Below are 25263 nucleotides of genomic sequence, written 5' to 3' on the forward strand. Positions count from 1 at the left end.
AGAAAAGGGCCGAATGGTCTCTGCAACCAGTTTATATATCAGATGCAAGGCTTATGGGATAAATAACAAAAGATTACCCTTTCCTGTACCTATCTAGCCCCTTGGAGGACTTTTCTACTCAATGTCTTAAACCCACGATGAGCAAGAACCAGTGTGCTATAAATAGAAGCAACATTTTAGTATGTACATAAAATTAATAAGAAATACCCATCGGGCTTGGAGCAAGTTGGTGGCTAATATATGCCATGTACTTAGTCTTTTCTCTTACAAATATTCTTGAACAGCCTTTTTCAGCAGTGTTGTGATAGCTGTGAGGGACAGTAGGTGGTCTGAATTGCTGTGATGGTGGTGGTTGCGGGGAAGATGTTTCTTCCTTGCTTGTCATGTTTCCACTATGTTACTGTATCATATTCCTATGCATCATCATTATTATGGGTAGCTAGTGTTTATACTGTCAAGCAAATTAATTTTTAAATGGTTCTTCTGAGTAAAAGGCTTTGAAGTAATTCAAAGTAGCTAAATGAATTTTAAGCAGGTAAATGTCAGAATCAGGCTATGTGCTGCTTGCTTTTATTTTTTTTACTTCATGTGTATTGTTGTTGACTTCAGATGCTGTGATACAGTATCACAGTATCACCAAGGTTGGAAGAGACCTCAAAGATCATTGAGTCCACCAACCTGTCACCACAGACCTCATGACTAGACCATGGCACCAAGTGCCACGTCCAATCCCCTCTTGAACACCTCCAGGGACGGCGACTCCACCACCTCCCTGGGCAGCACATTCCAATGGCGAACGACTCGCTCAGTGAAGAACTTTCTCCTCACCTCGAGCCTAAACTTTCCCTGGTGCAGCTTGAGACTGTGTCCTCTTGTTCTGGTGCTGGTTGCCTGAGAGAAGAGACCAACTCCCTCTTGGCTACAACCTCCCTTCAGGTAGTTGTAGAGAGCAATAAGGTCTCCCCTGAGCCTCCTCTTCTCCAGGCTAAACAATCCCAGCTCCCTCAGCCTCTCCTCACAGGGCTTGTGCTCGAGATATCTCACCAGCCCTGTTTCCCTTCTCTGGACACATTCAAGTGTCTCAATGTCCTTCCTAAACTGAGGGGCCCAGAACTGGACACAGGACTCAAGGTGTGGCCTAACCAGTGCAGAGTACAAACAAACAGTAACAAAAGCAAAACAGTAACAAAAGCAAAAGTAAAGGATTCCTACTCAGTAAAAATCAAATTCTAATGATAATAATTTCCTGTCTGTTGTGACAGTGAAGTGTGAGGAGGGTCGAAAGTGTTTTATTTTTGTCTGAAGTTGTTCATTAATGCTAGTGCAATGCATTTTGATCAGTCTCCAGTGCAAAGAAATTACAAATCACTTTAATACTTAAATCCCTTTTCCAAATTGCTACTTTCTTCAGTACATCTTGTCCAAAACCCTAGCTGAAGTCAGAGCTAGGAATAAAATGTCAGTACTGTATTACTGTTGACGTTTCTCATGGCAATGTTTGGGCTGTTCCAGATAGTCCTGTGAACTTTCAAATAGGCCTGAAAATGTGAGGTCTAAGATGAGTTAAAAGCCCTCAACAAAACAAAATCCAACTGTGAGTCCTGCGAGCTTAGAGTGCAGCCTGAAATTTTAGGTTGTAGAATGAGTCTTCCCTAGTGGGAAATATGCTTAGAGCTGAATGTGCAGGTAACATACAGCTGTATAAAATCTCTGTTAAAAAAAAAGAAAGGTGGCAAAGCTTCATAGCTTGAATGTAGAATATCCTAAAACACATCCAATAAAAATATAGCAACTTTTGTAGCTTAGATCATGACCAATAAAAATACAATTCCCCTGGGGAGTTGACTCTTAAAATCTGCCTAGAATTTGTTCAGAAGATTCTGCTTCTTTTTTCCTAAACATTGGTATAAGGTATTGTCCTAGTGTTATGGGTTTTCTTTTCTCCCCTTACTCTTAAAGTGGCAGTGAATCTTCCTCTTCTTCCAGAAGATGGAGACAAGAAAACAGCATATGGTAATGCTCTCCAACAGGCTGCAGTTATTCATATCTTTATCAGACAAGAGTAGTTTGAGGTTGTTTCTTACACTTGGGCTTTGTCCTCTACTTTCTTTGCTTTTTATTTGTTGTAACTATTGTATGTGCATAATCCCTGGACAATTTACATGTTCCATATATGAGAAGGTATCTCCTTCACTTTGGTGTAATTGCAAAAGGTGCAAGGCTTGCTCAAATTTTCTCCATGTTGCTGAAATGATTTGCACCTTAGATTTACATGGCTTTTGAAGTCTCCTGGTGCTGGCTTACAATTTTCAGCAGAAATAAAGACAAACATGATCACAGGAACTAACTATAATTGAACATATTTAACAGACACTTTCAAGCTAAATGGAGAAGGTTACTACTTGCAGGTTAATATTCTGCTTGTTTTGTTGCACAGCAGGTGGTAGTGAAAATCTGATTTAGTCTGGGGTTGTTTTGTTCTCTTTTGTTTTCATTTCCTGCCTCACATCTACCTGTCACTTCTTTTTAATCTCCAATTCATTGTACTTTCAAGGAGTCTTAAGCATTAACTGCCTTGCATTCTGTTTTTTAGGGGTATTCTAGAGAATAATGGCAGCTGGGGAATCTCTCACACCCGGGTTCCAACAGAATCCAGGCCAGGGCACGTTGCACTTATAGCTGGATTTTATGAAGATGTCAGTGCAGTTGCTAAAGGTATGCTGGTCCTAAAGCTTTGGACACTGTCCTCCAAAATAACTTGTTTCAGTGATGTGCTGGTCTTCTGGATGATTATTGATTGATACCTGTGTTCTGGTTTGGATTCCAAGATTATATGTAAAAAAAGTAAGTCTGGATGGATTTCTTACTCTTAATATTGATAGCTAAGACTGTAGCTTACATAAGTGAATATTTTGTAACATGGTAGAATGTAGACCCCTGGGCTTAAAATCAGAATTATCATATGGAATGATCTCTTTGTGTAATAGTTTTTAATTGCCATTTGGTTTGTAATGGGAGATAGCTAAGCAGATATGGCAAACAAGAAGTGAACTGCAGTATCTTAGCTGAACCATTTTGAGTTGGAGAATCCATAGCAAAATAAAGCAAAACCACAGACTATGTGTTTTGTCCAGAGCTAGATGTTACTGCATTCTTAATGGTTAATAGTGTGGAACAAGCTTTACAGTTTTGATCTTTCATGGGGTCCCCTGCCTTCTCCCAGGTTTCCAGGTCTGTACAGTTGTAATGTTGTGCTGGTTTTTGGAAAGGAGAATTAAGAGGTTGGTCTTGGCCATGTTCTTAATCAAAAGATTCTTCCTCCTGACATCTGCAACAAATGCAGGATTGGCAGGAATTGTCATTAAGAGCATCTCTATGTTTCTGTCAGCTGCCTTGTCGTGGAAACAATCTTGAAGGTTTTATTGTGATGAGAGGGAATGTGACTGCTAGAAATACAATATATGAGTATGTCATTTAATGTTCAGACAAGAAGGGGATCTAGAATTCAGGAAAAAAAATAGCTTTTAGAAGGTAAACAAGCCATGTGTTTTGTCTGTTTGAATCACTGCATAATGAGATTGGCTTAGGTTTTCAGCTCACTTCTTAACGGGGAACTAATCACAAATAGAAGTTGAAATGGAAGCAAAATCAAGACTCACAAAGTGGAGTTTATTGTGAATAATATGAGGGAAATGAGAAAGGAAAAAAAAATCCATATTTTGCATGACTATCAATCTTAGCAGTCCATAAGATCTTCTGCTATGTTTGCTTAACAGGATGGAAGGAGAATCCAGTGGAATTTGACTCTGTGTTCAATGAAAGTAAATATACTTGGAGCTGGGGAAGCCCAGATATTTTGCCAATGTTTGCAAAAGGTAAGGTTTAGATTTCATGTGTATGCAATACATAGTTATCAGATAGTAAAATAGAGACAGTCACAATTTTTGAGTTAGAGAAGAAGGTGAATGAAGTATTTCTGGTTTGTTTATTTGTGTATACCTGATTTCTAGTTTGTGAATTCAAGACTGTTTGGAGAAAAAGAAACTTTCAAAGAGGACATCCCTATTTATTACTTGTTAATCTACCTGATCCTATCAGTGTACTAAAGGAAACACACCCTTAGTTAAAAGGACCTACTATTTTTGAGGTTTATATATATTTGAGGTTTACAGCTCTTGCTTGCAAGCTTACAGTTGGGGCTTTTCATCCTCTGCATGCGGCTCCCAGTGAGTCAGGCAACAGAACTGTCATTGTGGCCCTGTACTCTGCATTGGTTAGGCCACACCTTGAGTGCTGTGTGCAGCTCTGGGCCCCTCAATTTAAGAAGGACATTGAGACACTTGAACGTGTCCAGAGAAGGGCAACAAGGCTGGGGAGAGGCCTTGAGCACAAGCCCTATGAGGAGAGGCTGAGGGAGCTGGGGTTGTTTAGTCTGGAGAAGAGGAGGCTCAGGGGTGACCTCATTGCCCTCTACAACTACCTGAAAGGTGATTGTAGACAGGAAGGGGTTGGTCTCTTCTCCCAGGCAACCAGCACCAGAACAAGGGGACACAGTCTCAAGCTGCACCAGGGGAGGTTTAGGCTCGAGGTGAGGAGAAAGTTCTTCACCGAGAGAGTTGTTAGGCATTGGAATGGGCTGCCCAGGGAGGTGGTGGAGTCACCATCCCTGGAGGTGTTCAAGAGGAGATTGGATGTGGCACTTGGTGCCATGGTCTAGTCATGAGGTCTGTGGTGACAGGTTGGACTCCATGATCTTTGAGGTCTCTTCCAACCTTAGTTATACTGTGATACTGTGATACTGTAACTGTAGCTGTGCTTTTTTAGTATCTGAGCTGGAGAAGAATTTTATTGAGAGTTACCTTGCTTCTGCTCCAGAACAATATTATGTAAAGGCAAGAAATATATGCATGTAGGAACTGCCTGGTATTATTCTCTAAGCTGAAGTTTTTTCCTCATGGTGTGCAGTGTGTTAGTCTTGTTAGCCCTGTGCAATTGCTCTTTGAGCATGCAGAGATTGCTGAACACTTCAAATGCTTAAAAGCTCTTCAAGGTTAATTTTGTTTTGTTCTTGGAAGAATGAGGGCATATACATCCTTTTCCATCATTCCATAATCACTTGAAGTGGAAAAGGGGCAACCTAGGGCTATATGCTGCTGTTTTGTTCAAAGTGTTGGCATTGACAAATCAGAAACATGCAATAGGCAGGATGGGAGTGAAATCAAATACTGGTTTAGAAAAATCATGAGAAATATGATGTATTCTTGAACTTTTTCTGAACTCCAGTCTTTTCCCTGCTTCCTCCTGACATTACACACACACATGTCCTTTTTCTGTTCTTTGCTTGATCCTTATGGCAAGCATAGTTCATGCTAAGCTGTAAAAATATCTCCTGATAGTTTCCCATGACCTCAGATTACAGCTTGTATTTGGACTATTGTGATGGTAGCTGGGAAGAGGGGAAAGGTGGTACACTGCCCTTGCACAGATGATTTACATTTTTAGAGATCTGTTCTTGGGAAAATATTTGGGGAATTCAAGAATTGCACAGTTGTATTTAAGTAAGAAGATAAGCAGAGGGCTCTGAGGAGCTTTGATGTTATCCAAAGGGATGTACAAGGGTAATACCATATTGATGCTGTCTCTCTTGAGTATATTCTGAGTGGCATCAGCCAGTCACAAGTGGTGTCCCCAGGGCTCAGTATTGGGGCCAGTTCTGCTTAATATCTTTATTAATGGTTTGGATGAGGGGATCAAATGTACTATCAGCAAGTTTGCAGATCACACTATACAGAGCAGGAACGTTCATCTGCTCAAGGGTAGGAAGGCACTGCAGAGAGATCTGGACAGGTTGAATCGATGGGCTGAGGTCAAGGGAATGAGTTTCAGTACTGTGTTCAGTTCTGGGTGCCACAGTATAGAAAAAGACATTGAGGTCCTTTAGGGTGTCCAGAGAAGAGCAATGAGGCTGGTGAGGGGTTTGGAGGGCATTTCATATGAGGACCAGTTGAGGGAGCTGGGGTTGTTTAGTCTGGAAGAGAGAAGGCTAAGGGGAGATCTTACTGCTCTCTACAACTAGCTGAAGGGAGATTGTAGTGAAGTGAGTGTTGGTCTCTTCTCCCAAGTAACTAGTGATAGGATGGGAGAAAATGGGTGGAAGTTGTCTCACAGAAGGTTTTGGTTAGACATTGGGAAAAACTTGTTTACTGAGAGCTGGAACAGGCTGCCCAGGGTGGTGGTGGAATCGTCATCCTGCAGGTGTTCCAGAAGTGTCGTTCTTCAGGGTATAGTTCAGTGGTTGTGGTACTTGGGTTATGGTTGGACTTGATGATTTTAAGGACTTTTTCCAGCCTTAATGATTCTATGATTCTGGTATTCTATGATTCTTCTGCTGGGGGAGGGAGATCCTGTCAAATTGAGAAGGATTTAATGCAGTGCTGTATCTGAGAAGTAGATGCTACATGGAAGAACAAATTGTAGTTTCTCACAACAGAAAGGTAGATTCACTTCCTTTTAGTTATGCCAGGGGAATATAGGCATTAGGAAAAACTTCTGTACTGAAAGGGTTATCAAAGACTGGAACAGGCTGCCCTGGGGAGCGGTTGAATCACCATCCTTGGATGTATTTAAAAGATGTTTAGATCTGATGTAGTACTGGATATGGTGGAGTTAGATAATGGTTGGACTTGACCTTAGAGATCTTTTCCAGCCACGGTGATTTGGTGCAATGAGTAGGTAGAAGATGTGTTCCTTTGCCTGGTCTGCACACTGCATGTTTTCATTTGGCTTGTTTGATGTGGTAACCCTTACAGACAGGTCTTCTCTCATTTTCTGTGACACTGAGGAAAAACAGCCCAGGACTCTGCCCTCTTAGGCCATCAGTCATGCTGACAGCAACAGCCAGGGCTTATTTCTTCTTTTGAAGTGATTTATCCACCAACTGGAACTCCTTAGTTCACTTCATAATGGCTGGGAGTATTTTCTTCCTTTCTTTTCAGACTGTGAGAACTGCAGTGTTCTGGGCTGTAAGTAGCAGTAATGTCTCATGGGTGGCAGAGGGGAGCTGCATCAGAACATTCATGCCAGCTTTCATCTTTTTAGCCCCAAATACCTGTGTCCCTTGTGTGGGTTTGGATGAAATCTTGATTAAACAGTCCCCTTATACTGGGATGTCAGTTCATTCACAAGTCTGGAAGCTTACAGAACTCCATTATGTAATTGTGGCATCCAGCAAATCTGTTCTCTCAGGCTATCAGCTGACTGAAGAATGTTTTTCCCTCTGAGTTTACAAAGCCACATCCCCAAGCTGTTAAAATTCAGCCATTGACTGAATTATTTCATAAACCCCACTTCAGATCTTTCCAGGACTTCAGAAGTTTACTTTCTTCTAGGTCTTCAGCCTTCCCCCCCTCTTGCTTTCTCTGCTTTGCTTTCCTGACAGTGAGTACAGAAAGAAAATGCCTTGTCCAGATGCTGTGTTTTTACATCAGTGGCTCTCATGTTGTACTTTTTGCCTGAAGCTAGTCCAGTACTTCTCTCTTCTATGTTTTGAATCCATATTTTGCAGATGCAGACTTTAAATCTTGTCTTTCTGAAGCTGTCCAATTGACTTTCAGTACTATCTTGTCTCCTGGAATCGATGTACAATAAGTTCAGTCCCTCCTGTTGCCTTCCTTATATGTGATATATATTTTCCTGTGTAGATGCCTCATTGATAGGGCATTGTGTGATTCACTTTAACAACCAAAAGCTAAGCACATTTTCTTAAACAACCCCCCCAAAACCCTAGTGTGTTCAAACAAGGCTCTTCATCTGTAGCTTTTGAGTACTTTGAGTACACACCTTGAGTCCTGTGTCCAGTTCTGGGCCCCTCAGTTTAGGAAAGATGTTGACTTGCTAGAGCATGTCCAGAGAAGGGCAGCAAAGCTGGGGAGGGGTTTGGAGCACAAGCCCCATGAGGAGAGGCTGAGGGAGCTGGGGTTGCTTAGCCTGGAGAAGAGGAGGCTCAGGGGAGACCTTATTGCTGTCTACAACTACCTGAAGGGAGGTTGTAGCCAGGTGGGGGCTGGTCTCTTCTCCCAGGCAAGCAGCACCAGAACAAGAGGATACAGTCTCAAACTGTGCCAGGGGAGGTTTAGGCTGGATGTTAGGAAGTTCTTCATAGAAAGAGTTATTGGCCATTGGAATGGTCTGCCCAGGGAGGTGGTGGAGTCACTGTCACTGGAGGTGTTTAGGAAGAGACTGGATGTGGTGCTTGATGCCATGGTTTAGTTGATTAGATAGGGTTGGATGATAGGTTGGATTCAATGATCCCAAAGGTCTCTTCCAACCTATCCTATCCTATCCTATCCTATCCTATCCTATCCTATCCTATCCTATCCTATCCTATCCTATCCTATTCTTTCTCTGTAAGAAGTTTCTCAGTAAAATTCCTTGTTTCAAAACTAAAATCCATTTAATTTGCTTCAACTGAGATCTGCTTTTCCATACTTGATTTGCTCACCTGAGCATACTGGATAACATTATTCCTTTGAGGTGCTGATAAGCTAATGAGTTAAAATGGTATCCAGGTTTCCAAAAAACCTACATATAATGGGAAGGTTTAAAATAAAGATAAAACTGTTTTGATTCTCTCAGGATTGTTATTCTTCATGGGTTTCTATTGCTGTGCATTAATATTAATGTGGTTTTGACTATAAGAAAAGGAAGAAAACTTTGATCTGTCTCCTATTCCATCTATATTGTTTTTGCAGGTGCTACTGGAGATCATGTTTATACATTCTGTTACTCACCAGAGAGTGAAGACTTTGGAGCACAAGATGCAGCCAAGCTAGACACGTGGGTTTTTGATCATGTTAAGGTGAGCAGAGAATCTTTTTATGCTACCTCTATATATAAAGTACAACTGGATCATAGAATCATAGAATGCAGGAGGCTGGAAGGGACCTCCAGAGGTTGTTGAGTCCAACCTCCCCCTGCAAAGCAGATCAGAGGGACATATCCAGATGGGTCTTGAAAGTCTGTAGAGATGGAGACTCCACAGCCTCTCTGGGCAGCCTGTTCCAGCGCTCCATTAGCCTCACAGTACAAAAGGTTTTTTGTCACTTTGAAATGGAATTTCCTGTGATTGAGTTTACATCCATTGCCCCTCATCCCATCACTGAGTATCACTGAAAAGAGAATGGCTCCATTCTCCTGACAGACACCCTTGTGGACATTGGTAAGGTCCCCTCTCAGCCTTCTCTTCTCCAGACTAATCAGCCCCAAGTCTCTAACTCTTTCCTCACAGCAGGCTTGTGCACACTCTGATTATACAGTGTGACTTGTTCTAGTGCACGTAGCTGGCTCCTGATTAACTACTGTGGTTCATGCTATGCTACAGCTGCCCAAGGAGTCACAGTTAGTTTTTGGGGGGAACAGGCAAGTCCTGAAGCAGAATGACTTCAGGTGGTGCTCTGCTTAGCTGGCATAGGTCAGTGCTGGTTCACAACTGGTGCTTTCTGTGACAGTGTCACTGTATTAATAGTCCAAGGCACCAGGTTTCTGATTATTCATCAGTTCCTATCTTCATGTTATTTGATACTACCTCACTTGTCCTGGATTAAGAAGCACCAATAGGAGGTATTGGTATATAAATATCTGTATCAGTGGAGGAGCAATTAGGTGAGTTACTTTCTGGGTCTCATAGCAATGTTCATGGAGTTTAAGACTTAATGGAGTTTAAGACTTAGTTTTTTTCCCAGAAGTTCTCTTGACTGCATTTGCTAATCAGCCTCAATCAGATCAAAACAAACCTCAAACTGAGGCCAGTGGTATGAGCTTCAGCAAGGCCAAGTGAAGGGTCCTACTCGTTTCCCACAATAACCCCATGCAGTACTGCAGACTGGGGGATGAGTGGCTGGAGAGCAGCCTAGCAAAGAGGGACCTGGGAGTGCTGGGTGACAGCAGCTGAACATGAGCCAGCAGAGTGCCCAGGTGGCATGGAAACCCAATGGCATCTTGGCTTGTACCAGGAATAGTGTGGCCAGCAGGACTAGGGATGTAATTCTGCCCCTATACTCAGCACTGGTGAGGCCTCACCTTAAGCACTGTGTGCAGCTCTGGGCCACTCACTTCAAGAAAGATACTGAGATGCTGAACTGGGTCCAGAGGAGAGCAACAAGACTGGGGAAGGGATTGAAGGGAAAATCTGATGAGGAGAGGCTGAGGGAGCTGGGATTGTTTAGCCTGGAGAAGAGGAGACTCAGAGGAACATACCACTCTCTACAACTACCTGAAAGGAAGTTGTAGGAAGGTGGGGGTCAGGCTTTTCTCCCAGGCAACTTGTGAGAAGACATGAGGGCATGGCCTGAAGCTGTGACTTGGGAGGTTTAGGTAGGATGTTAGGAAGCACTTCCTCACCCAGAGGTTAATTAGACACTGGAATGGACTGCCCAGGGAGGTGGTGGAATCGCCATCCCTGGAGGTATTTAAGGAAAGTTTGGATGTGGCACTTTGTGACATAGTATAGTTGTTGTGGTGGTGTTAGGTCATAGGCTGGACTTGATGATCTCAGAGGTCTGTTCCAACCTCAATGATTCTAATTCTGTGAAAAATTAAATAAATCAGTATACCAAATCATTACCTGTATTAGGAAGCTGAAGGCAGGTCTGCTTTAAACAGTGAAGCAGGGCAGAGAAGTTTATTATAGTTTCCTAGTTTGCAAAGGAAGTTATTTGCTGAATTTGCAGGTAAAAGTAACTTTTTTCTAACTGACATCTTTATCCCTGAATGTGCACTTCTGCCAGGTTGCATGTCATAATGCATATGAATAAGACAAATCAAATTAGGCTGTCAGTTAGACTTTTAATAGGTGTTGTCCTGAAATTACTTTCTGCTGTCATTTGGAGTTGCACAGGTACATGAGGGTGGTGCTACCTTTCTTCTGCTTCAAAACACCTAATGACATTTCTGCTTTCAAACTCCAATGGTACATTTGATGTGTATGTCATTACTGGTGACTTTTTCTTTGGAAGCAGCACCATTAGTTTATACCTTGAATGGATAGGACTTGATTGACTGGTGTAAAACACTCGTTCCATTAATTGTCTCTTCAATTATACCTCAGTGATTGCTTCAGAAACGTGATCCTTGAGGCTGAGTGAAACTGAAGTCATTGTGCTATCATAACTCGAACAACTCTCAGCTGTGCTGGTGACATTATATATAAGTAACAGTGACAATTTGCTGAAAATTTAAATTCTTCTTTGCCTACTGTTGTTTGCTTCTATCCCTGAAACTTCTTGGTGACATTCAGCTGAAGGGAGGAAATATCACTGAATAGAGCAAATAAACAGGAAACAAAAAAACTGAGACAGAAAGATGTAGTTAACATATCGTGGTAGCTTGGAAACTAGTGTTCAGTGGCAAGAGGTCTCAAGTTTTTTGAATACTGAATGCCCAAAAGAAGAGGCCTTTAGCAGTCTGCAAGGACATAGAAAACATAGAGCTGGACAAACAGTTCAGCAGCCTCCAGAGCAAGATGAAATGGATTTTTTCCCTACTGTTTGGTGTCCTGATCATGATCTTTATCAGCCTAAGATGATACCTTGTGGTGACCTTTGGGTTTGGGTTTTTTTTGAGACAGTAAACTATTTAAACAAATGTTCCATGGGGTAAAGTTTGCTTCATCTTTGCACTCATCTTCCTTTGGTTATCTTGTGCTTAATTATCTAGAGTTTGGGCAGGCTCTTCTGGCTGCTACTGTTTCATGTTATGAGGTAGAGCTATGTCATGGAGAGACATCTGGGGGGACTGGAGGAGCTCAGGCCTTACCTTCCTCACAATCACAGTATGTTAGGGGTCGGAAGTGACCTCCAAAGATCATGCAGTCCAACCCCCCTGTCAGAGCAGGATCACCTAGAGCACAGCACACAGGAACACATCCAGGCAGGTCTTCAGTATCTCCAGAGAGGGAAACTCCACAACCCCCTTGGGCAGCCTGTGCCAGTGTTGTGTCACCCTCACAGTGAAAAAATCTTTCCTCATGTTTCCATGAAACTTCCTATGCCTCAGCTTCCACCCATTGCTCCTTGTCCTGTTACTGGGTATCACCAAGAAAAGCCTGGCTCCATCCTCTTGGTGCTTGCATGTTTGTAAACATTAATGAATGAGGTCACCCATTGGTCTCTTCTCCAAGCTAAAGACCCCCAGCTCCCTCAGTCTCACCTCACAAGGAAGATGTTCCACTCCCTTCATCATTTTTGTGGCTCTGCACTGGACTCTTTCAAGCAGTTCCCTGTCCTTCTCAGACTGAGGGTTTCCTTTCATTTAATCAGTCCATAATAGAAAAATATCTGCTTTCTAATACTGATCTACATTTTAGGATTTAGTGTTGGGGATTTCCTGATTATCTGCTTTGATATGATGTTTCCTTTAATTAAAAATGAGGAAAAATAATTATACTGTATTCTGCAAGTGACTGGTGTGCTCTGGAAGGCTTTTGTAATCTGTGGTCAAATACGTGCAGGTGGACAGACCCCTGTAGGAAATGGAAATCTCCATTAAAGTAATTACCTCACAATTGGATGTGATCAGATTTTGTTCTTATATCTTTATTTTAAATACCCCTGCACTTTGGCCAAGATTTTATTTGGACAAGAGCTGAAGCTGAGAGCATGCAAATATTAATCCATGCAGTTTGTGTATATTCAGGGGGAAAAAAAGGTGGAATTGTGTACTGCCATGGTTTCCTGACACAGCTTACTGTGATACCATTGCAAACAGTTCGGTCTTCCTCTGGGTGCAGTGACTTTCCTTTACATGAGATGCAGGCTTTAGTTTTCAAGAGCTCTCCTGCTATCACGAGAGTGTGGTGAACTGCTCTCTCCTTCAGTCACAGAAATGGTTCACTGGCTCTGCCAGCATTTTTCCTGGACTCCTGCGTGAAATTCCAAGACACTTTCTTTATGTGCTGAGAGGTTCTCTGGATGCTCTTTGAACTAAAACACAAGCCAACTTTGTTTCCTTGGGCAGTGCTGTTTCTAAGTAGATCATGTTGTAATAGCTGTCTGCCTACATTTTGCATTGCTGTAGTGTGGCTGGTCTAACACAGAATAGCCATGTCAAGACTCATTCAATCTGAGGGCAAAATCCCCCCTGGCATCTGCCTCAGGGATGCTTAAGTAGGGCATGAGCAAGGCAGATATATGTTCTCTAGTTCATGTATTTGCAAAACATGTCTTGTTTTCTTCTGTTTTAATTTAGTTTCTGCAAACAAGTTGTAGCTTGATGTTTTGGTTCTGCAGAACTCGCTTCTGGAGCAGGAATATTTGAGACCTTTGCTTCCAGCTTGAAACTGATAAATAAATGGACTTAAAAAGCCCTAACTGGTGCTCAGGAATGGTTAATTGTGGTGATTATGTAGGAGGCAAAACAGGGGTGATATGCAGTTACATGGTATTTCTGCCTAAAGAAACTGAAAAAAAAAACCCAACCCAAAAATACAAACAACCCAACCCCCCCAAAAAAAACATAATGGCAAAACAAAAACCAAACCAAGCGAACCCAAAAGGCAAACCCAGCCAAAAAAACCCCAGATCTCTCAACTAGAAGAGTGTTGCCTTACATAAGCTGAAACTTTGGACTGACTATATTGATGGTAGTTATCTTCCAAGAAGTAAATTGGGAAGTAATTAAGGTTCCTCTTTTCCAACTCTAACAACAACTGGTGTATCAGAAGGCACATGTGTCTCCTCTCAATTGGTCATTTTCTACTGGCATACATGTGATTAAGGCATACAATAGGGCAAAATAACAATATTTTAACACATCCAACCAAATTCTGCCAAGCTTCTCTCCTTCAGTTACAAGGAGTTTACATTGCTCTCAGAGTCAAAGACAAAACATAGCTTTCTCTAATTTGAGCAAAGGCAAATATTCCCAAAGCACAAGCCCTGTGAGGGGAGGCTGAGGGAGCTGGGATTGTTTAGCCTGGAGAAGAGGAGGCTCAGGGGAGACCTCATTGCTCTCTACAACTACCTGAAAGGTGGTTGTAGCCAGGAAGGGGTTTGTCTCTTCTCTCTAGCAACCTGCACCAGAACAAGGGGACACAGTCTCAAGCTGCACCAAGGGAGGTTTAGGCTCGAGGTGAGGAGAAAGTTCTTCACTGAGAGAGTCGTTTGTCACTGGAATGGGCTGCCCAGGGAGGTGGTGGAGTCACCATCCCTGGAGGTGTTCAATAGAGGATTGGATGTGGCACTTGGTGCCATGGTCTAGTCATGTGGTCTGTGGTGACAGGTTGGACTTGATGATCTTTGAGGTCTCTTCCAACCTGGGTGATACTGTGACACTCCTCTAAAGCCATCTGAAAACAACCCTCTTCCCACAGTACTTTCCTTTTAAGAGGTTGCCTATCATTATTTTTTTCCATTTTCCCCTGATTAATATCTTAATGGCTTATTCCACACAGAGCTTCTTGAATTCTTCCAGAAGCAATCAAACATTGTTCTCTGCACTGAATGAAGAGAAAGTGGTTCTGTTCCTGCATTTGCTGGGCATAGACACAAACGGACATGCTCACCGGCCAAACTCAAGGTAACTGAGAGATTAAGCACATCTTGCCTATTAGTTTTAAATGCATACAGGAACTTTTTTAACAGTGCTATTTATCAAGCCTGAAACAACTTGTAATCCTGATGACTTCTCCAGTAGGCTGCATGTCACTGTATTTACTGATGTTCTGCATTTTCTGGTTGCATTTTTGTTCTTAATATCTCCTCTGAGGAAGCGACGGAATTTTGGCATATATAATACTCCTGGTTATAGTCCTGTGTTCATGACCTGTTGGAAGGCAGTGAAGGGGAAAAGGAGCTAGGGATCCTAGTGCATGGAAGGTTGAGAGTGAGCCAGCAATGTGCTCCTGTGGCAATGCCAGCAAAGAGCAGTGTGAGCAATCTGGCAGTGCAGGCCTAGAGCCTGACATGGTGGTAGGCCATGCTCAGCATAAGTGCAGGGCCAGCTATCAGTGTACCAAACAGTGCTGTCTTGCAGCACTGTGACTAAAGCAAGGCACTGGTAGCTATAAACATAGCAAGTTATCTTGGGACAACAGGACATGCACCTGCATCAACAAACCTCGCGTGTCATCCGTAGTTGGACCAATAATCTATAACAGTGTGATGTGTGGTCACTCATAGGGAACCAATGAGTCCATGCCAACAAGGCACTCTGAGTTTATATAAGTTGTGGAAGTTCCCTTGCTAGGCACTTCTGCCTGTCCTATCCCTTCTCCTTCCATGCTTTACTTTACTGTGCTATACTCCCACCTTAGGCCTGTGCCTAGGCCTGCAGTACTGGAACATGCTCCTGTGTCCAAGAAGGCCAATGCCATTCTGGGGTGTATTAGAAGGGGTGTGGTCAGTAGTTTGAGAGAGGTTCTCTTCTCTCTACTCTGCCCTGGTGAGGCTGCATCTGGAATATTGTGTCCAGTTCTGGGCCCCTCAGTTCAAGGACAGGGAACTGCTTGAGAGAGTCTAGCATAGAGCTGCAAAAATGATGGAGTGGAACATCTTCCTTATGAAGAGAGACTGAGGGAGCTGGGGCTCTTAAGCTTGGAGGAGACTAAGGGTTCATTAATGTTTATAAATCTGTAAAGGGTGAGTGCCAAGAGGATGGAACCAGGCTCTTCTCAGTGATGCCCACTGACAGGACAAGGGGCAATGGGTAGAAAGAAGGTGAGGCATAGGAAGTTCCATGGAAACATGAGGGAAATTTTAGTACCTCTCAGAGGTAGAAAGATTTTACATCTATGATGTCCTGTTAGCTTGAAATTCTGTAGAGTATTAAACTGTCTATAATCAAAGGACTGGGCATTATGACCATGGATGACTTGCTTTATACCGAAGGTGAGAGCTGCCATGAGTCTAACAGCATTTTTTCTTCTTTTTCTAGGGAATACAAGGAGAATATTAAAAAAGTTGATGAAGGTGTAAAGGAAATTGCTTCAATGATTGACAATTTCTATGGAAATGATAGGAAAACTGCATTTATTTTAACTTCTGACCATGGAATGACAGATTGGGGTGAGTGATTTAAATGTTGAGTTTGAGTGATTATCTGGAGTGTGGTCAGAGCTCTGTCCCCTTAGAAGCTTTTGAGCCTGTGCTTTGATTTGCTATTGTAAGTGTCGCTCATGTATGAAACCTGTGAAAATTAGGAAATGTTTAATTGGCTGCAGGGGTCCTCATCAGCCCTGTGATGGCTGAGTTGCACATCTGGAAAACAGAATGGAGGGAAATTTATAGCTGAAGTTCCTCAGTGGCTGCTAGTGGGGAGAAAAAGACCTGAATATCATCTCTTGCAGAGCCTCCCTGCAGAAAACTAGCCCAAGCAGGTGGAGGTTGTGTTAATTTGTCTGCCAGCTGCAAAGCTGGTCTTGTTGCAGCCCATGTGAGACAGAAATAGTTATCACTTCGCTCTCAAGCACCCGGAAGGGTGACAACTTTTTTGTTCATGTGGGGCTGGGGGTGGGGGGACAGGGAGGGATGTGTTTTTGTTTATTTTGGCCTTTTAGTCATAACAAAAAGGATGGGACTGCTATGTGATCCTTCTACAGGAGGCTGTCTCTGAAATGTGGATGGGGCAGCTTAGAACAGAAAGGAGAATGAGGCAGGCAGCCAGACAGGTGGCACTTGTGGCACAAGGCACTTGTGAAGGGCATGACCATAGTGGCTGCATGACTTGAGGCAGTTTCAGCATAACTAGTTTTAATTGTGATACTCTCAAACTATTGATGCTTCAGGCATGGTCTGGAGAAATTCCATTTTGCAAATGGAAGTGATGCAGACTTTCTCTGTCATAAGAGATGATAAAAGTGTTCATATATTCATTCCAAATCAGCCTACTTTTCCTCTGCTCATTTGCCAGACACTCTGTTTTGAATCTTATTTACTATTGGTCTTACTGCTGCTTGCAGTACAGTTTTAATTCTGGCCTATATGTTTTGCTGAAGTAATGGCTTCCTAATGGTTTTTTTATAAGGGAGGTGTACATATATATCTTTTGTATGTATGATCATAGGGACTTCAGGAGGTCAAATGACCTACTCAAAGCAGAATCAGCTGTGGGATCAGATATGTTTGTTAGGGTTTTATCCAGCAGGGCCTTTAAAGCCTCAGAGGATGGAGCCTGTGCAATGCCTTTGGGCATCCACTGCCTGCCTGCCCTTATGGAGGGGAAAAATGTTTTCTTTGTCTGCAGTCTGAACCTCCTTTGTTTGAACTTATGCTTAGTGTTTCACATCTTCTCACCATGCAATGCAGTGAGCCTCTGGTTTCATCTTCTCTTAACATTCCCCCCCCCCCCCAGTGGGACACAGGCAGGATGTTCTTTTGCATCCTCCCCAAAGCCATTAGGTCTTAAGTCCCAGTCCCTCAGCTTCTTGCAGGACAAGTGTTTCTCTAACCAATTTGGTTGTCTGTAGTGTACACTTTTAACAAGAACTTATTACATGTGTGTATATCTGTATGTGTGTGTTTTGTCTGGTTATACACCATGTGTCTTATTAAAGTTTACTCTCTTTGATTTGGTGTGTTGTAGGCTCCCATGGAGCTGGTCATCCCTCAGAAACTTTAACACCACTGATTGTTTGGGGTGCTGGTGTGAATTATCCACAGAGAGTCACATCCCAGTTCTTTGAAGACAATTTTTTGAAAGGTGGGTAAAACATAAAACTGAAGTGAAAGATTTTGGTGGAAAGGGAGGTGTTTAACCATTACCTGTTGATTGTCACTGACTTTTGCTTCATTACAGTAAATGTGACTGACTTAAAGTAGTGTGGAAAGAAAAAGTTACAGGGCATGCCTATGGAGGATATTGCACAGTGGAATTGAAGAGATTGAAGAGGCAATTCACACTCCTAAAACCAGGGGAGATCAGCCTGTATCAGGAATAGTGTGGCCAGCAGGAGGAGGGAAATGATTGTGCCCATATATTCAGCACTGGTGAGGCTGCAACTTGCTGTGTTCAGTTTTGAGGCCCTCACTATAAGAAGGACATTGAGGTGCTGGAGCATGTCCAAAGGAAGTCAATAAAGCTGGTTGTCATGGTTCAGAGTAGGACAGATTGCTCTAATGCCTCTGTGGCAAAAGGAGACCACTTTACCCACAGGACTGGAGTACTGGAAAGTTAGATGGAAAAGCTTTTCACAAGCTACAGTACTACAATATTGCAATGCATAGTGATGAGCATAGCAAAGCATATAAAATACAAAGGAATGCATAATCTGGGTTTAACAAAGAAGCTCATTAAGCCAAAAGCTTCTCACAAAAACCTCCACAAAATGAAACCAAAATCCAGTACTCCTTTTTTTCCCAACCTGGGGTTTAACATATGCCCCGGGGCTCACTCTTCCCTCCCAGTTGCTAGGCTGGTCTCAGGCTGGCCAGGTCTGAAACTACTTCCCCTTAGTCCCTTGGACTAGGCCCAAGCAGGCCAATATTGCACAGCAAAACTTAGTTCAGCCTTGAAGGCTGAAACCATCTTCCCCACACACCAGAAAAGGGAGCTCACTGCATCTGGGGATGTGGATGTGCAGAGGAAGAAAGAGAAAGCAACTGACTTCTCACCCAGCTTTATACTGATATAGGATTTATGGGAAAAAATACATGATTTCCTGTGTCTACCCACTGGGCTGGGCACTCTGGATACTCAGCTTCTGGAGGTCTGTAACACTGTGGTCTTTCTTAAAGCATTCAGCTCAAACTGGGACACTGGTGAAGGGTCTAGAGAATGAGTCTTCTGAGAAGCAGCTGAGGGAACTGGGGTTGTTTAGTCTGGAGGAGGCTGAGGAGAAAACTCATTGCTACATACAACTGCCTGAATGGAGGTTGTGGGGGTGTGTGTCAGTCTCTTCTGTCTAGTATCAGGTGATAAGACAAAAGGAACTGGCCAGAAATTGTGCCAGGGGAGGTTTGGATTGGATATTAGGAGAAATTTCTTTATGGAAAGAGTGGTAAGGCATTGGAACAGGCTGCCCAGAGAGGTGGTGGAGTCACTGTCCCTGGAGGTATTCAAGAAACATATGGACATGGCACTTTGAGACATTGTTTAATGGCCGTGGTGGTGTTAGGTTGACAGTTGGACTCTTTAATCTTAGAGGTCTTTTCCAACCATACTAATTCTATGATTCTGTGGTTTAATTGTTAGGAAGACTTCCAGAGCTTAAAAGCTCTTTGTACAGAGGCTGAAGTTAACGTGTCCAAGGATCATTTTCTAGCTTCACTGTACAAGCCTGGGAACTTTCCTGGGGCTGTCTTGTCTCACTTGCATCCTTGAGGCTGTTGTGAAAATGTAAACAGTCTTTCTCAATGAAAAAGTGTTGACTTTTTACTGTTACTTTCCCCCTCTGATTTATTTAAGAGTAAACTTATTAAAAGACAATTAATTTTTAATATTTCAAATATACAATAAGCATTGGCTTACTGAAGTATCAGTGAACTTCTAGAACTGTGTGATTAAACTCTGCAAACTCTTCTTCCATGTGCCCCGCTCTCGCAGCCTGCTCTGTTTCTTGAGATGCCTTGAGTCTTGCAGATTATTACTTGAGAACAATGAGGTATTGACTTTGTTTTATTGGATTGCATTGTGAGCTATATCAGAGAAGAGACAAAAGGCAAAAATTAGTTCAGTCTTGAGGTTTTAACCCTGCCCTGCTCTTGAGAAGGTATTTGGTACCAGATTAAATAAAGAGGACTCAGATATAGGCCATGTAGCATTTCTCTCTTTGTGATGTACTGCTGCTGTAAAACTCTGACATTTCTGATAAAATTGAGAATTAGTCGTTGAATAAAAATTAGGAAACAGTAAAATCAACTGATTTTGGTATCTGTGATGGCTGATTTGCTAGACTTTTTAAGGACACCTTATGTCTATAAGGGTTGATCTGTAACAGTTTATTTCTACAGCTGCTGATTTCCTTGATTCTCATCAGCTTTAGTACAAAACTCAGCATTTGATTTCAAGTAATGACGAAAATGGAGCGAGAGCATTTCAGAGAAGATGAGTATTGAGCTGACTCCCAGGTGCACACAATAGGGAAAGCTTTTAGGTTGTCATCTCTCAGGAAATGTGTATTTTCTTTTAAGGAGGGAATGTGTGCACCCTGCTGTGCCTGCTTTGCGTCTTTGTTCTGGCGGTTTAAAAAAAATCCTCAACCAACCAGACAGAAAAAGAAAAACCAAACATCCCAAATCCAACAGCAGGAATGCCTCCCTTTGTTCTGGACTTGCTCTGTATCTCTCCAGCTGTCTGGAATGTTGCTGGTCTGTTTAGATGCTGTCTTTACAGTTTCTTAATTGCTAGGGATACTCATTACTGGAGATATGAGTCTCTGTAAGTATCTTGGGAATTTGAATCTCTGAGTAGTAAGTGTCTTCTTGAAAAGTGACCATTCTCTGCGGTAGTACATTAAAGCTTTTTGTTGGCTACACAGCTTAAAAGTAAAGAAAAAAATTCTTGTTGAAAGGGAACTTGGTACTTTCACAGGTCAACATAGTTCAGATACTCCATAAAGTTACAAACCAGGTGTTTTCATAAAGCTAAGATGTGAAAGTAAAGATGCTTAAAAGAGGTCTCTTGAGAAGTTCTTCCAATTTCCCTTTCCTGCTCCATCCTCATGCAGCCAAGACTGTCCAGGAGAGGAGAATGTTTCCAAGACTGCTGTGTTACTGATGTATGCAGGTGTCTGACTTAACATTTGTGACTCCGTGCATCAACGTTCGTTTTTGCATCTATTGACAATCCTTCCGAATTCCTCCAGGTTAAGAGCTCATGGAAACAGCAGACTGTTTCTGAAGCTGGCAAAGTTCTTGTGCTCTGTTCAGTGCAAGCAGGCTAGAGGCGGCTCGGTGAATTGTCTGTCTTCTTAGCAATGCTATCAAGGGTTGATAACCCTAAAGACAGTGCCAATAGGCAGGACTTAGCCTGTCCAATTTGTCATGGAAAGGTTAATGTGCTCCTTGCATGGCTCAAAGGGCATAGGGCTTACTCTGGGATGACAGCCTTCACCTGTGCTCTGCCTTCCCTCAGGCTTGGCCATGCAACCATTTTTGAAAGATTCTTGGTGGCAGCACTGCATCCTGTGGGCAGGGTGCAGTATTACCCATTTGGCTGTTGGCTTGACCCCCTTCAGAAGCAAACAGAAACAGAACTTCTCTCTGACTCTCCAACACAGGCCTCACTGGGTATCCTTGAGGCACAAGTCCAAAGAGGCTTGTAAGAGAAGGTACAGGTTTCTGCAGCAGAAGGATGTGGCAGTGGCTGTGTTTATCTATATACATCCCTCAGCCTGCTGTGCCCTGTACGAGGGAGCTCAGTGTACCCCTTCACTGTTTTTGCTTCTGTGAGACTTTGTGACATTCCCTTTTGTACATGTAGTCTCAGCCTCCTCTTCAGCTGGTGCTTCCCTACTGTTTCCCCTGCACTGTTTTGCATCTGGCTGCCCAGCAGACTGCAGTAAAGCAGGGCAGGATAAAGGAAAAAAAAAAACAAAACAAACAAACAAAATTTAGCAAGTGGATGAAAAATTTCTGTGCATGGTACAGGAAACCTAAGGAGTGAGCTAGAATCATAAACCAGTGTGAAGAGTGCCTCACTCCTGGGAGTACAGCCTGCACTGGCTGGTCTGCAGATGCATCCCAGTCCTCAGACAGAGGCAGTCCAAGGCAGATGTCTTTAACTCTGCCTGTTGGGAATATCTGAGTAGGAGAAAGAGATGTAAAAGCTTCTGACAAAGCTAGGTGTTTCTGTAGCAGAGCTACAGTTTCTTCCTACCTTAAGCACATAGTGTGTGTGTGGACAGTTTTCCACAGTTTGTTGTAAAATGTTATGTAAAGAAAACCAAAGGTTGTCTCTTTAGATGCATAAACCTATTTCCTTTTCTGGGAAGCCAAAAGAAGCAAATGTTCAATTTGGTGTGAGTTTAACACAGTTCATGATTAGTGCTGATAATACTTCCCCTGTGTTGCCATGGGAACTCGCTGTACCTGTAGGTCCTACTGCTGTTAAGGTACATGGGCAGCCTGTTCCAAGCCTCACCACTCTCTCAGTAAAGAAATTTTTTTTAATATCCAATCTAAACCTCCCCTGGCACAACTTAAGTGTTTCCTCTCATCCTGTCATTAGTACTTGGGAGAAGAGACCAACACTGGCCTCACTCCAGCCTCCTTTCAGGTAGTTGTAGAGCAGTAAGATCTCCCCTTAGCCTTCTCTTCTCCAGTCTAAACAACCCCAGCTCCCTCAACCACTCCTCGTGTGAAATGCTCTCCAAACCCCTCACCAGCCTCATTGCTCTTCTCTGGACACCCTCCAAGACCTCAGTGTCCAATACTGTGGCACCCAGAACTGAACACAGCACTGAAGCTGTGGCCTCACCAGGACTGAGCACAGGGGCACAGTCACTTCCCTGCTCCTTCTGGACACACTGGTTCTGATACAGGCCAGGATGCCCCTGGCTCAAGTACTGCACATGTGAATGTTTCCTGTCTCAAGACATTTTCATCTGAGACACATTTGGGTCTGGTACAAGCACTGTACATTGAAAGATAGCGGAAGGGAGGTATGGCCTAAGATTTGAATGCCTGTTTAGAGAAGATAAATGAGATTAAGACAGACCTTTGAGTGATGGTCTTCTGGTATTTTTTTGAAGCCTGTTTCTGGTGCAGTTAAACTTTCACTTCACATAAATCCAGAGGACTCTTTTGGCAGCACAGCTACACCGTTAATGGTCTGAGATGCTAGGTGGGCTCCTTTCCTCTGTGCTATTTCTACGGTCTTTCATTTTGACAAGTGGAATTAGTAAGGCAGTGCCTGGCCCATCTGGCTTTTGATTTGTACTGAGGAAGGTGGCTGTGCCCCTGTTGCTAACATGAAATTTGGTTCCCAAGTTGAGGATAGGTGCCCCCAGCATCTTTACTGCTGTACCTGGGATCGGCTCTAAGTACTGTACCAGCAAGCCTGTTTCAGCCCCTCCTATATTTTCCTGTGTATGTGATGATTTTGGTTTTTAAAGCTATAATAATATAACTTTTTTAAGTCTGTGTGTAGTCTTTTTTGGGGGGGTGTATTGGGGCTTTATTTTGTGTGTGTGTGTGTATGTGTCTGCTTCTTGGTGTTTTGTTTCTTGTTTTGTTTTGTTTCCTATCCTGCTCATTTTGTTGCTCTGGGTAATGGGGCAGTGCATTTAAACATTGGGAAAAGGAAGACATTAAACCAAAACAAAATGAAACCCTGCTACACTCTGGTTTTTCTATAACTTTTCTGCTCCCCCCCCCCCAATAAAACAGGCAATTTCCTCTTTATTTCCTTAGAGGCTAATGGGGAGCAGGAAAATACAGTTTTGAACATGCTTTTTGTATGATGCCCCAGACATTTAGAGTCTTGTGCATTTGACATTGTTTCTGCATTCATTGTAGTTGTTCTCCCTTGAGCTTGCTGTTGGCTGGTATTGCTTATGGCAGATATGAAGTATGTTTGTACCACTGTATACCAGTGTATCTGGGACCTTGACTTAACCTCTTTTAAAACTATTGAAGAAATTTAACAGCCTTCCTCCTGAACCTGCCTTTGAATTTTTTAGTTGGCCCAGGAGGTAATATATCATTGCCTGTCCTGTGCTGAAAAAAATTGAAACCTTGGACTTTCCTCAACTGATCTGGGTCACAATTGCAGGCAGCAGTGTATCCTGGTGGTAGATACAAAAAATTGTGAACTGAAATGAATGCCTTTTCTTATTTCTGCCTGTTGAGTTCCATCTGTAAACCTTTTTGAGCAAGCATCCTAAAGCCAAATCTTAATTTTCTTTAGTACCAACACTTTACAGAAAACAGTAGCAAGACATTAAATGTCAGCTGAGTTATCCCTTTCCAATCTGTGTAAATTAGCTGGTCATGTGTTCTGTTATGTCTTACAGAATGGAAACTAGAGAACTTGAAGAGGCTGGATGTCAATCAGGTATCACATACACCTAATTTAATAGCTCATAGTTTTTCCACCTGAAATTATGAGTTTTGTGTGACTTAACCTAATTCATGGAATTTGATTTAACGATCACACTTATGTAGCTTTTCTCTGGAATGTGTTACTTAAAAGTTAGAGCTGCAGGAATCACAGCCATACTGAACATGGTATGAAACAGCTGAAACTGCTTGTTTGCATGTGGCAGCTATGTACAACTTCACCTCCCAAGGACGCATTTTCATGCCTTTTTTGGACATGCTGTAGTTCCTTAGCATCCTTCTTGTAGTCCGGGGCCAAAACTTTACACAATGCTCAAGATGTGGCTTCACCAGAGCTTTGTACACAATCACTTCCCTGGTTTTACTGGCCACACTGTTCATGATACAGGCCAGGAGGATGCTGTTGCCCTTCTTGACCACCTTGGCACACTGCTGGCTCATGTGCAACAGGCTGTCAGTCAACGCTTCCAGGGCACTCTTTTTGTTGCCAACAAGCTTTCCAGCCACTCCTCCTCAAGCCTGCAGCATTGCATGGTGCTTGTGGCCCAAGTGCAGAACCTGGCATTTGGCCTTATTGAAACTCCTACAATTGCTCTTAGCCCATCCACCTAGTCCATCTGGATCCTTCTGCAGAGTCTCCCTACCCCCAGGCAGATCAACACTTCCACCCAGCTTGATGTTGTCTGCAAACTTACTAATGGTGTTTTTGAGCTCTCAATCACTTCATCCAGTTCATTGATAAAGATGTTAAACAGGACTGGCCTCAGTACTGAGCCCTGAGAATGCTGCCTGTGACTGGCCACCAACTGGATTTTAACTCCCATGTACCACTCTTTGGGCCCAGCCATCCAGCCAGGTTTTTACCCAGCAAAGTGTATGTTCATCCAGGCCATGAGCAGCCAGTTTCTCCTGGAGAATACTGGGGGAAATGGTGTCAAATGCTCTTCTAAAGTCCACAGAGATAACTTCCACAGCCTTTCCCTCATCCACTAAGTAGGTGACCATGTCGTAGTGGAAGATCAGGTTAGTCAAGCAGGACCTGCCTTTCATAAACTGTCATGACTGTGCCTGATGATCTGGTTGTCCTGCATGTACTTAGGATGATCTGATCCATCAGCTTCCCTGGCACCAAAGTCAAACTGAGAGGCCTATGGAACCCAGTATGTAAATAGCAAACTCTAAATATGCTCAAACAAGGGAAATAAACTCATGTTAGAAGGTTGAAGTTGAAAATGTTCTGTTTTCACCAAAACCCCGCTACAAAATTAATTTT

At 42.8% G+C, this 25263-nt stretch overlaps 1 protein-coding gene across 1 annotated transcript in view; it reads left to right on the forward strand.

Annotated features, from left to right (window-relative positions):
* Positions 1-25263, forward strand: part of PIGN (phosphatidylinositol glycan anchor biosynthesis class N) — a 100697-nt gene that overhangs the window by 2260 nt on the left and 73174 nt on the right. Inside the window, exons 2-8 of the mRNA XM_009900824.2 lie at positions 2594-2715; positions 3777-3875; positions 8751-8857; positions 14447-14571; positions 15928-16058; positions 17575-17691; positions 23945-23985. Of these exons, the coding sequence (XP_009899126.2) occupies positions 2594-2715; positions 3777-3875; positions 8751-8857; positions 14447-14571; positions 15928-16058; positions 17575-17691; positions 23945-23985 (742 nt within the window). The remainder of the gene's footprint in view (positions 1-2593; positions 2716-3776; positions 3876-8750; positions 8858-14446; positions 14572-15927; positions 16059-17574; positions 17692-23944; positions 23986-25263) is intronic.

Source organism: Dryobates pubescens, chromosome 9 (assembly GCF_014839835.1).
Source record: "Dryobates pubescens isolate bDryPub1 chromosome 9, bDryPub1.pri, whole genome shotgun sequence".
NCBI lineage: Eukaryota > Metazoa > Chordata > Aves > Piciformes > Picidae > Dryobates > Dryobates pubescens.